General features: G+C 43.3%; 1 protein-coding gene across 1 annotated transcript in view; it reads right to left on the bottom strand.

The window, feature by feature from the left end:
• The window catches only part of TMEM161B (transmembrane protein 161B), a 45,761-nt gene extending 41,407 nt beyond the window's left edge, over nt 1-4,354 (bottom strand). Inside the window, exon 1 of the mRNA XM_068423059.1 lies at nt 4,243-4,354. Coding sequence (XP_068279160.1) covers nt 4,243-4,245 — 3 coding nt within the window. The 5' untranslated portion in view covers nt 4,246-4,354. The remainder of the gene's footprint in view (nt 1-4,242) is intronic.
• Nucleotides 4,355-13,761: the final 9,407 nt, after the last annotated feature.

Raw genomic sequence — 13,761 nt, 5'->3', positions numbered from 1 at the left:
GTTGCTGATAATTCAGAGAACAAAAAGTCAGAATAAGTAATTAAGATAAAGTTACAATACTTTTATCTACAAGTTAAGTGTACTTATAATACACCAACAGCTATCTCAGAATAGTAACCAAAAAAACCAAACAAATCTTTAAAAGTACTTCTGCCTAAAGGACATTTTTCTTTTCATCATGAATTGATTTACAGAACATGTGGAGCAAACATAACCAAGGTTAACAGTTTTATGCCAAGACACCACTCCAGTCTCCTCATTTTGACCTTGCCCAAGGTTGTTCTCCCACACCTGTAGTAACCGCTCAGGTTTTTCCCCTCTTTTTTCCCTTACCACATACCTAGATATTACAAATAATTCAAACACCGAGCTTCTCACAGGACTTTGAAACTACTTGTTCTCTAACGATAACCACCTCCTCCATTGCAAGACGAGGGCCTTGAGCTGAAGCCAACTGCTGTATGCACCAGGACTGCAGTAGCAATACAACTGCATGCCTAAAAAAGCAGCTAGTAGAATCCAATTTACAACTTCACCTTCAGAAATGCAATGCCAGCTACTTACTTTCTGAAGTGGTAAGTCTTGTAAAAACAAGATTGTTACACAAGTGCAGTGGAGTATCCTATAGATGTTAATTCAGGGCATATCAATCTCTTTCAATGGCAGCACACAAACACACTAACTAGATTGTGAATTTTCAAGAAATGGCAAAGCTTTTATATTAGTAGCAATCAGCAAGATCTCTAGAAGAATATAACAAATACTCTTATCTTCTGCAGTTCCAAAATTGAAATGGCATTTGTGAAGCCTCAAAGCTAAATCGGTACAACCTACTTGAAATGCCATTTAATCAAGGACACGTTATTGCTCTTGCTATTAGATGAGACTTCTCCACATGCAAAATATTCTCCGTATGTATACGTCCATGCTCAAGCTTGTGCTCTCCTGAAACATAAATGCAATTCTAAATTGTTTGCTGAACAGTAGAAAACATTATATGGGATGGCCAAAGAAAAGTGAGTTCACTGTGCGAAGTCCTAAAATGAATGCCTCCTGTGAAAAAGACTACTTTCACAAAAAATACCTATAGTCAGAATGATATCACAGAATCACAGAATCAATCAGGTTGGAAGAGACCTCTGGGATCATCAAGTCCAATCGTTGCCCTGACATCACCATGTCAACTAGACCATGGCACTAACTGCCATGTCCAGGCTTTTCTTAAACACAGCCAGAGATGGTGACTCCACCACCTCCCTGGGCAGCCCATTCCAATGGCTAATGACCCTTGCTGAGAAGAAATTCTTCCTAATGTCCAACCTGAACCTCCCCTGGCGAAGCTTGAGGCTGTGTCCTCTTGTCCTATCGCTAGCTGCCCAGGAGAAGAGGCCAACTCCCACTCCACTACAACCTCCCTTCAGGTAGGTGTAGACGGCAATAAGGTCACCTCGGAGCCTCCTCTTCTCCAGGGTAAACAACCCCAGCTCCCTCAGCCGTTCCTCATAGGTCAGACCCTCCAGACCTTTCACCAGCTTGGTCGCCCTCCTCTGGACTCGCTCCAACACCTCAACATCTTTCTTGAAGTGCGGGGCCCAGAACTGGACACAGTATTCAAGGTGTATATCAACTATACCTTGTATAGTTGGCAATCTGAGGCAGTTCAAATCCCACAATTTGTAAAAATCAGACATTCATAATCTAATTTTGGGAAAGAAACCTATGCCAAGAAACCTCTTCAAAATTCAGATTTTTTTTTTCTTTTTCGTGGCCAAGATTTCCTTGAATTTGTATTTCCCTGCACCTACCACTGTTTACAACACAGCAGAGATGAACAAAAGATGCATAAAGTGGCATGAACATAGAAGGAATTCAGGACTACCACCGAACTGCTCACCTTTGCAGGTCTTTCCCTCACAAAGGTCACCTCTCTTGACCAGCATCTTTCCACATATTCAAAGAAGAGCCATAAACTGCTAGATGGAAGCAGTCACCAGCAGCGTGACTCCCTTTGAAACAAGGTTTTTTGTTTAAAACCAAAACTACATTCCAGTCAGCCAACTGTATTTTACCTGACAGCCTCGCTTCTTTTTCCACTAGGGCTCTCTAAGCACAAAGATTACAGAACCAGTGATCATTAGGCAAATCCAGTTATTGCTATAGAAATCTCATGACCAGAACAAGGACATTTATAAAATCACAGAATTATCATTATTGCTGAAGAAGCCAATACAGAACGTCTGCTGCGCAGAACACTCATACATATCCAACGTATTATTAAATTACAGCTAGTTCAGAGAACTGATCTACTAGAAAGGAAAAAACAAGGTTATATTCTATTATTACCATTCAAAGATTTTTTTAAATCTAGTTTACCCATACTTCCCCAATTAACACAAGTAGGAACTACGGAAGCTACGGAAGCTCTCACTCTCCAGAATGTTTCCTTTTTAAATAGCAGGCTTTGCCACTACAGGAATCATTCCAGGTATAGAAAGTGAAAAGTCTTTAATGCCTCTGATGAACAGTCTGAAACACCATGGCCTTACATAGTACTAAGATTCTTGCGCAGAGTTTAAAGTGGTGAGCATAACTGGCATTGCAACTACATAGACGAGTCCTGGCAGTCCCAGCTTGGCAGAACGCTGCCAGTAAATTGTTTAAATGACTTGATTTATAAGCCTCTTGGTGCAAAAGAAACTGATGAACATTTCATTCTCCTGTTGCTTTGGAACTGGAGAATACAACTTCCAAACAGCACAAAAGTAGGCTATCGTTTTGTCACTTTGCTTACGTCATGGAATCACGCACAAAGATTATTTGTCCACACTGCCAGCAACTAGCAAAGAAGATCAGACCTGATTTTTCAACCCCATCAGGCAACAGAAGCAAGCATTCAGTTTATTTAAATAAGGACCTACACTGAGAGGAAAAGCTGTATTTGCTTGCAGCTTCCCAAAAGTAGCTTCAAACAGAGAGCTAGACGACAGCACCCACACACTCCTGCAAATGACAGGAGTCTCTCAAGACCTTTTGATTAAATGTTCTAACCTCTACAGATAAGAAAAAAAAAAAAGAAATGAGGAAAAGACTACACAGTTCCCCTCAGATTTCAAAACATACACTATTAAAAGATACCTCAGTATTTAGGTGATTAAATCTTTAAGGATTAGAACAGCTGAAAGTCAGATTTTACTCAAAGTATAACTCCAAAGTGTATTCCCTAAGCATGACTTCCATCATTTGAACAAACACTATGTCACCATAGTTAAAAAGACACATTGACATTTATATCCATATAGATGAGAAATACATGTACTACTGGCACATACAAAATATGTTTTTATACCTTCACTCTCACATCCCTATGGTACTCCACATACCTCATACCTGTAAAATAAGTATGTTAAAAACAGAACCCATCAACTCTAGTGTTTTAAATGGTAACTAAGACCTAAATACAACATTCAGCATATCTTTATAACGAAGGAGATCCATTCATGAAATACTCAGCCTCTACTATTTAAGCTACCTATACCCAACAAGCTCATGTCGTTAGCAGCCATTACACCAGTCAAACTTCGCTCTTCTGCTACTATCGATATTACGAGTTCATTTACTGTGCGTTATGCCGAGTGCAGTAAGTTGCATCTGTGCTAAAACACCTGTCAAGAAAAGTAATCTGAGGCAGGGTTTTTCGTAAACCCAACGTATTTGTGTGCTGCCACAGCACAGACTACAGCTGCGAAGTAACCTAGAGCACTGAAAATGAACTAGCAGTAATGAAAACCAAAGTGTTTGGCAAAGGTTTCTAGAAGCATTCAAGACCGCAGCTAATTAAACGATCAATTTACAGGGGGTCTACAACATATGTAAACAGGCAGGTCTATATATTTATAAAAACGCATCTTAAGCCTGATAAACCACAAAGTGCAGGGGCTCACCCTGCTTCTCAGTGGAAAGCAGTGGAGGGGGAAGTAACCCCTGGGAAGCAAGAACGCGCCGGCGTAAGGCCGCAGGGAGGAAGCAAGCGGCACGGCGTTTTCTTAATGAGCACTAATAACAGCGACCAACGCTCCCCCCGGAACGTCCCCAAACCCACGAGCCGCGCCTGCAGCCGAGGCAGGCCGGGGCCGGCAGCGCCTCAGCCCCGAGCCACGGGACATCAGCGGGACATCAGCTCAGCACGGCCGGCCTCGCCCCACAGCCCCCCGCCGCCCCAACCCCCCGCGCTGCCCCGCTCACCATGGTGTCCGAGTCGGCCCCTCCCGCCGCCGCTCCAGCCGCCCGGCCCGGCCCCGCTCCCAGCACATAAATCCGCCGCCTCCCGCCGCCCCGCCAGGCCCCGCCGCGCCGGCTCCCGCCCGGCGCCCGCCTCACCGCGGAGGTCACGTCAGGACCCCGCCAGACCGAGGCCCGGCTAAGCTCTCCAAACAACTGCCTGCGCGCACGGTGCCGCGGCGAGCCGAGACCGAGCCTCGGCGGCCACCCCCGCCCTTGCCGTTCCGCCCCCGCGGGCGGAGGAGAAGGCGGCGAGGGGGAGCGCCCGTCGGGACACAGCGCCCGCCGGTCCCTTTGCGTGAGCTCCATCAGGCCCCTCTATGGCAGCCGGCACCGGCACGACCCCCGTCCACGTGACACAGCAGGTCTCCCGAAGGGCTGACTTCCCTACTTAACCCCGCGGGGCGGCGGAGTCAGTGTCGACCGGGAGAGAAACGGGGTCACGGCGGAGGCGGGAGGGGGTGTAGGGCGAGAATCAGCGGCGGTGCGAAGGGAGGGCGGCGGGAAGGGACGGAGGGCGGTGGCGCATCTGCGCATGCGCCTCTGCGCCGCCAGCCCAGAAAGCGGGCAGCGACCCTAGCGCATGCGCAGAGCTGGAGGATGAAGCCAGAAGGGCGAGTGGGGCGCGAGCGGCGCCGGAAGCCGCGCGCTGCCAACTTCCGCCGTCGCTCACGCCCGGTCAGCCATGGCGGCTCTGACCCGGGAGAGAGCGGCGGTTCCCGGTGATTCCCTGAGGGTAGAGAGGGCGTAGCGAGGCCTTCCGAAAAGCCCTCCCCGCCTAGAGGAACCCGCAGACGGCTCTGAGGAGAGTGAGGCCTACCGCCGCCTCACGGGCCCGGCGATGTGCTGTGGAGGCGGGAAAGGGCGAGGAGGCGTTTGGTCTGCGGGAAATGTAGCGTATGGCTGTGATACGGCAGCAGTCTGCTGCCCGCAGCTCTCCCGAGGCAAAACAGTATTCCCCGTTTGATTTCTGGTCCGCTTACAGCGTAGTTCCTGTCATAAGAGGACGCAGTTTGATAGACAGTCCCGGCTGTCCCAAAAGAGCGGTGGCAAATTGTCATTATCTCAAACTACAATAACAAAACAGCTTTCGTGTAAATCCTGGTGCTTTAAACGTATCGCCATGGTCTGTCATGCGTGAACTGGAAAACTGAAGCGCAAGCATTCTGCTTCAACGGATAAATAGTATTTTTATAGAAAATATTTAACTACGTATGTTGGTATTTTGACAAACTTTACCTGCCTTCCAGAGAATCCCAAGAGGGGGATTCGCAGTGAGTCTAAATCTTACTCCACCTAGGAAAAGATAATTTAGTACTGTCATTGAGACATACAAACTCTGACATTCTGACATTTTTAATTGTTCCATTTGAAATACGTGGCGCCTACAAGAAAAACCCAGCAAAATCGACTCAGCATCACAATAATAAAACAACAGAGAAGCAGACTTCAAAGGAAATCCTCTCTGATACCAGAGATATCTGATACCAGAGATATCTGGTATCTGAGACAAGATGGTTTTGACCTATTCAAACCATTTCATTTTAGTCAAGCCATTTCATATAGGACTTCCCAATTTATTAACACTAATTTGATGACTTTTGTGGCAAATGTAGCATGGTAGAGAAGAGCACCGTCAGTTTAAGAAAACAAATTCTAAAGGCATTTTGTTTACACCATTAATCATGTTCCTGGCATACAGAGAATAGTAAGAAAATCAGTTCTTAAAAAGCAAATTTACAACTGTAAAGCAGTGATCTTGGTTTTGGTGTAGGAATAGCAAGAGATCAGATGCATTTGAAGAGCAACCAATCTGAGACCTGTTTAAGACTTCTGAATGTAAAAGTCTCAGAAGTGTGTGTGTTTTAAAGGAAATTCATAACTTGTGGAACTCTTGGCGTGAGATTTCATCGCTGACAAGAATTTGGTGGCATTTTATTAAAAATACGCAATTGAAATAGATAATAAGCAGAGCTCTTTCATTAACAGAAACACCAATTGCGTGATGGTGGGCTTGGACTCTAACGAGCATGAGTTTAGAGCCCTGGTGTTTTAATTCTAGTGATGCTTAAAGGGTCTTTAGCAAAAACAAGCGATTTTCACACAAAAACGAGGCCAAAGTTGTTGTAATCACTATGCAAAAATTGATTTTTTGAAAGGATTTATATGGGCTGAGTAGGACCTTTGCAGCGAGCAAGCTAAAGAAGGTTATTCCACGCACTAGTAAGTGCTGCTGATACACACAGAATCTCACCTGTGCTGGTGCTATCCTGAACCCTCTTCTCTCACAGCAGGCAAGTTTTAAGAAACCTGTTAGAGCCAATACGGCCTTGCAGCCTGTGCTGCCTGGATACAAGGCTGGGTTACACAGAATATATATGCCTTATTCTTCAGGAAACGGGCAAGGCTCCCCAGAAATACCTAGCCATTTCTGGACTGTAACATGTGGCTTCAGCAGCCTCTTTGTTCTCTTTATTCCATGTTGCTAAACTCTTTTACTCCAGGTTACCATTTCCTCCCCCACACCAAGTATTCTTCAATCTCCACGGGAAAAAGTCAATTTTTTGCGTAACATGCAACATGTTATACGGCAACTAGCACGACTTAAACTCTGCTTTAGGTCTCAGCAGACGTAAACTTGCCAGTTTTGCCGAATGTATGCTGAGATTACATCATTAGGGGTTCAGAAAAATTTTCTGCATGTAGGAAGAAGCAGGACTCACAACACTTGACGAGCTCTGAGAACATCTTCATTACAGTCTCTACAGGCTTCTTCCATAAGCTTGGTATTAGAGCTGATCACCGTCCCACCATCTTTACAAAGAACATTTCCACTGCCATGAGTCAAGATGAGCTGTTTCATCAGCAGTTTAGGTGCAGGTGACCATAGTGAAGCTGTGCCACAGGTCTCATTCTGCTGCTGTGGGCAATGACTTCCAGCAAAGAGAGTGAGGGAGACAACATCATCTTAGCCAGATTTAGTGATAAAGTATCTAAACAGAGTCCTCAGCCTTCAAAGTTCCTCGTGATGTGATAATGTGTTGGCAAGGATCGTCCTCACTTCTGTGTCTGGCAGACCTTTATATTGTTGGGGTGGTAAAGGATGGTGGTAAAGGTGGTACACAGGGCTGTGGCGCAACTGTTTCTGATCTCCGACACAGCTACGTTATGAAATAACTTTGCACTCTGATACGGCAGCAGTCTTGCTCCAGACGAAGGCAGAGTCTCAAGGATATGGAGAGAAAGAAAACTTCTATCGAGTAGATTCCCTTTTTTCAAGTAAGGAGATATAATCTCATGGTTATCAGTGCGACAGCATTTTGCTGTCAGGAGTTCGGGGGTTTCAGTGACTCCCATCTGATCTTCATAACTGGAAAACGATAAAATTTTATAAATGTTTTTGAAGAGGCATTTTATCTCGCAGCTTCCCACGCAGCAAAAAGCCCAAGAAATCTCCCTCTGGGAAACGAGCCTGGAAGGAGTTGAAACGCTTGCAGACATTGGAGAAGTCTGCAATGTAATGTTAAAGCAAGGCAACCGAGCTGCTGAAACAAAATTTAAAAGAGAATTATTTTATTTCAATACTATCTACAGTCCCTAGATGACAGGACAGTAAGCAGCAGGTAAGTTTAGATCAACAAAGGCCAAGTCACCTAATTAAAGTAAAAAACAGAATGCAGTTACTTAGCAACATTTTAGAATACGTTGAAGGAAAGAATAAGAGCTCCACTGCCTACCATATGCTGGGATTTGAGTTGTCTAGCATAAGCCGAAACATAAAACATACTAGAAATTTCTTCTATTCTTCTGATTCAAGCACAGAGACATATTTAAGGAATCTCTTCTTCCAGCTGCCCCATTTTTATTGCACAAAGGATGAACAAGAGCTGCTTGAAGAAATTAATATTCCTGACTGTTTTCCTAGATTTGTGGAAGTGCTGCCTCTTGTTCGATCTGTGAGAAAAAAATAAAGAGCACCTTTGCTTGCTCTGAAGAATTTCTTCCATGTAGTGAAGCATAGCCAGCTGTAAGACTTCTAAAAGTTGAGATGAAATGTAACACCAGGCTTGTCACTTGCAGTATATTTGTAAATCTTATTGTTCACATTCGGGTGGCCTAAATAACTCCTGAGTCTCTCTGGCCAGTTATTGAAGAAGTTTAACTGTCCCTGACAGTCACTTAGAGATCTGAATCAGATACTGAACGGTCTGCCCCCTGCTCACCCGCTGAAAACTGGTGTGATTTTGGCCACCTGAAAATTTTCCCATATTTTCCCCAGTCCTGTCAAGGCCCTGAATGCACTAATAGGCTGTAATCTCCCTTACTAGCATGGGGATCTCTCATGTATTTGGCATTAGAGTTTACCCAGCAGGTAGGGGAAGTTACTATTATTTTGTGAACAGGAATCTGAGATAAAGCCAGGGCTGACCTCAAATCACTGTGTTTCTCTATGGGTGAATAAATGCCTGTAAATATGAGAAAATTTACAATCCTGTGTTGGTACAAAGTTTATTTTGGAAGGGAACAATGAGAACACATGTCATTGCAATGTGTTCTGTTTATTCTTAACTTTCCATTTTTTGGGATACTTTCCATTTTTGTAAGGTAAAGGCTATTAAGAGACTCACTTAAAGCCTTATTGGATGTATGAGAGGATATTGAAGAAAAATGAAGGCAAAACCATCAAAATCTGTTCCAGAGAGGGCTCATTGGTTTCTCTTTTGGAAGACAGCATGTCAAACTGGAAAGTTGCCATTTTGATGAATAATTCTGAATCTTCTGAGTAAAATAAAAATATTTCCCAGCATTTTAAAATGAAAACACAGGGCATTTAACATGCAAAATGAGAGGGGGTTTACTTGGTTGTTCTTTTGACTTAGGTGGGTGGCTGCTGAGCTTATTTAAACTACTTCTGTGAGTAGCTGGGCTCATGAAGCTTGGTTTCCTGTGGTTTCTATCTCAGGATTGATAGATTAGAAATGCAAGTTTATGATTTAAGTGTGTCTGTGTTTGGGGCATTTATGATGATGTCTCTATCCTACATGTAGGCAGTGCAATTATAATTGAGAATTTTAATTTACAGATGTGTTTGATAGAGGCTAGTGTGTTCCAAACTGAAAGCACTGACCATACTACAAGCAGGCAGGTTGACACATACATATGAATGTACATATAGCCGCACTGCAGGACCGTACATGCCTTATTTCCACAGGAAATCAGACCAAAAAGCACACATCTGTATTTGTGCCACCAGTGTGTTCGTTTCACATGTCTTACCATGCCAAAAGACAGAAAGTTACGACTACAAAGGCTGTAGGTTCATTTTTTTTGTGTGTGTGTTAAGTAGCCTAAGAGGACCTAGGTCTGGAATGATTTTTCTAGATATTAATCCCCACCCCCAACCTCTCTATCATATTTTGAAATTATGAGCAAATTATTTTAACTATGTATGAAAGTACATCGTTTTATATGTTGGTTCCTACAGCTATGCCACACGCTCACGTGCGCACATATATATGTGTATATGTAATGTGTATATATATTTGTGTTATATCTATATATATAATGTATAAATGTGAGCATGACAGACTAATCAAACTGTAGGCTCCAGATTTGCCACTTAAAACAAGGTACTCCTCATTTTATCTATATGTCACTTCTGTAGTGGTTTCTGTTCTGTTCAACTTAGCTAACTTGAAATGTACTTTCTGATAGTTAGCCCACATTTCCTTTTTTTCCTAAAAAAATCAAGTTACTGAGCTGCAAGTGCCCTCTTGCTGAGCAGTGCAGTAGATCTAGAAGGGCCTATGGTGTGTTGTGACAGTTGGACTTGATGATCTTAAAGGTCTTTTCCAACCAAAACGCTTCTGTGATTCAGTTCTATGACTTCACTTAACCATCATGTGTTAAAAGAATTTAAAAAAAAAAAGTCTCTGACAGTAGTATTTCCTTCTAAAAAGCACTGAGTGGTTTTGATGTTTTCTTCTTTGTACTGTACCTTAAGGTTTCACCTACATTGTTTTAATATACACTAAAATGTTTGAAAAACGAAGTCATAACAGCAGCAATCAGAATGTAATTATATGAGCTATCGGCCAGTATGTGCTACAGTTTCCCGGAGCAGCATTCCTGTGTAAAAAAATCTTGCCATGAGTAAGCGGACTACAAATTGGCAAAGTGTTCCAGATGTGTAATGCAAAAAAAAAGTGAAGTTCTTTGGTATTTTGGTATGAGAGCTAGCAGCAGATGATGAGCAGCGCACTCAAATCTGCAGTGCAAGTGGGGAAAAGAGCTTGTGCCGGTTTGCAGGAACAGGACTGCTGAAGGTCTTGCAGGTCAGAAAGAGAATTTTAAAATCACTCCTCTGCTTCACGGGGAAGCAGTGTAATGAACAAAGTAACTCTGGTGTGTTTGGAGGCTTGGGAGCAAGTTAACAACCAGATGGGAGCATTCTTCAAACACTCAGCGAAAGTGCCATGGGCCCCATAGGCCTCTACCCAGTGTCTCAGTTCCTTGAGCAGCCAGAAATATATTCCAAGCACTTGCAAGTATTATTACGAGCCTTCAGCTGGTTCTGTTTGTAAGATTAAAAAAAAAAAAAAAAAGTAAACAAAAATTTGACACTCCAGGAATATTGTTCTCCTTTACTTCTGTGAATCAGATTAAATAAGCAGTGTTTGCAAGGCTCTGGAGTCCTCCACCCCCTATTGATACTCCGAGCACATGCCTCTGCATTCCTCACAAGAATGATGATTTGTAGAGCTCTAAGCCGTGAAAGGGGCCCCAGGATGAATGACCGTGAGTGGGTGGGGATCAGGCAGTGACTTTTTCTTGTTCTAGTCCCATGCTGTCAAAGGGGAGACGAGGGTCAGGAGACAAGTTTTGCCCCGTCCTGGTCCCTCTGCTAGAAGATGAGATCAAGGTCAGTGACGAATTTTCTGCTGTCTGGGAAGGAGACAGGGCTGGCTCAGTCAGCTGTGTACAGAGCGGCAAGGGCTGCATGCACAGAAAACGGAGCAGCCCTTTGTTTTATTTGTCAGCCCTGGCTACCTTTCTGACAACACGCAAGCAAATCACGCATGCGATCCGCTCTTCAGAAAAATCCCCAGAAGGCCCGCAGCAGGAAACCCGTCACACAGGGGGCCCTGAAGAAGTTAGCTGTTGTCATAGCTGAAAGCACCGCTGCTGTCTAATGAGTGAGAGTTAATAAAACAACATGATAAACCAACATGTGAGTTATGAAGATCTTTCCTCCCTAATGGGAGTTATCCAGTGTCCCATAGATGCTCATTATGTGTTGTTTATACCCGATAGTAAAGTCTTGCTTTGCTTCAGTGGCATTAGCTGGAAATGATGCTCTGTGATCACAGAATAAAAGCTATCGAGGAGTTTTGTTGCCTGTACTTATTTATCTCTATTTTTTCTCTCTCTCCTCTCTCCCCCCCATCAGTGTTATTTATAGGAGCAATTCTTCACTCAGGTTAAAATAAAGGAAACCTTGAAAACATCTCGATACAGGCTGATTATGAAGAAATAGGAATGTTAGCAGAATGGGCCAAATTAATCCCCGATGTAAATCCATTTATGTCAGCACAGCCACACTAAGGATGAATCTGGGTCAGAAATGTCTAAAATAAATGTAGTCGAGATGTAAGGCTCAAATTAAAAAGTGGAAAAGAACAACACATCTGTTGAGTGCTTTCAACTGTGCCCTCGTGTGCCTTATTGTGATTCCAGTGTAGCCCTGAGGTAAAAACGTGAGAGTTTTGCCATGCTGCTGTACTGTGAACTGTCACAGAGGCAGGGTTAGCATTAGTTCTCCGGTATGTGAGGGAGAGATTAATGAGTTTTATAAACTGGCTTCGGGTAAGTGATGCTGAAATAGTCAGTGTTTGGGTGTTAACCAGGAATACGCAGTTCTGAATGCCAGGGCCCTGGAGTTTTGGGACATGTTTGAAAAAGCTGAATGTTTTCAATCATGCCCTTTTAGTTCTGTGAGATTGAAAGGCACTAATAAAAACTGAAAAAGGTTTACAAAAAATAAAAACAGTTCTGCTGGCAAACTCTCTGCTATAGAGGTACCTCCTCTAAAATGTTTCTCTAACAGCCTGCAATACTATGGAGCACAGGAAAGCTCAAACACACTGGAAGTAAGCATGTTTTTCATTCTTAAACATTTCAGCCTCTTTCCCAAGGAATTAAACTGTTTGTAATTGCTCCATGTGAGTGTGTGAGTGTGTACATGATAGTTTTGGCATCATTTCACCTGGATACTTTAGAGCTTGTTGTCCAATTCCTACCAAACCTGCCTGAAAAATACTTAGTTCTTGCAAGTCCGATGAAAATGTGAACCCAGCGTCAGGAGGAGACCCTCATTATTGCTACCAGCAAGGGCAGCACTATGATGTCAGCTCACCCCTTATTAAAATCTACATGGAAGAGCACGCTAAATGCAGGCAAAACATCAGCTGGCCCTCGTATCTTACTCAGACATTAGCAAATCCAAGCACGAGACACAAATACAAAGGAGAGCAGGCTTCATTAGCTCCACTGCTAATGTGATATTTGTACTCGGGCAAATTTGATTCTGTCATTTGACAGCACCCTGGAAAAGAAAGCTGGCTGTTTTAAAGTCTGTTTTTTAGAATTTATGCACTGTCTTTTATGTAATAGTCTGTGAAGTGTTCTTCAGAAATCTTATAGGCAGTTCTGCACCTGGCCTTGCAGATACTCAGAAGTACATATATAGAGAGACAGAAATACTGTATGTATTTTTTGTATATATATGTATGTATGTATGAAAAGCTCTGATATATATCTGTGTGTTTATGTACACATATGTGTGTCTGTGTACTGTATATTTACAGAAAAGTAGACTCCAGTGAATACTGCTGAGTTGGATCTTTGAAAAGTGAGCCACTTAGGAGACCAAAAAATGGATTTATCAAAATTAGTTTATGTACCGCTTGTGCAAAATTGGTCTTCAGGCAGAAGGACTGCATCAGGCAAGTGCTTCCCTTTCCTCCCCTCCCCTTCCCTTCCACCTCCTCTCTTCCAGGTAAGTAGAGGAGTGGACCTTTACCTAAGTCAGGAGAGGTGAGTCCGGCATGCCAGTGCCATGAGAGTGCTTGCAAAAGAAAGTGTGTTTGCTCAATTACAGCCCAAAGACTGTGACCATCTGTGTCAAATGAGAAATACGTTAAATCTGAGACTTTAAAATCATGAAACTGCTGGTGGCAAAAGCCTCCCAAGAAGAATAATTTTTGCTTCACGTGTCTCAATTTCCTGGCACTTACATGCAACTATATCCTCTGTCGGTGTAAGACTGTTGGAAAACAATCGGTTAATAGCAGTTCTCTAACCAAAAGTGCACAAGGCAGCTTGACAGAGAAGGATTCTGATAGTTTTTTTCTGCAGAAAGACTTTGCTGACTATGAGGGGAAAAAGAAGAGCTAAGACAATGCTTAAATAGCCCCTCGGCTT

This window comes from Nyctibius grandis, chromosome Z, assembly GCF_013368605.1.
Source record: "Nyctibius grandis isolate bNycGra1 chromosome Z, bNycGra1.pri, whole genome shotgun sequence".
NCBI classification, from domain to species: Eukaryota; Metazoa; Chordata; class Aves; order Nyctibiiformes; family Nyctibiidae; genus Nyctibius; species Nyctibius grandis.
This window is presented reverse-complemented; position numbering and strand designations above follow the sequence as displayed.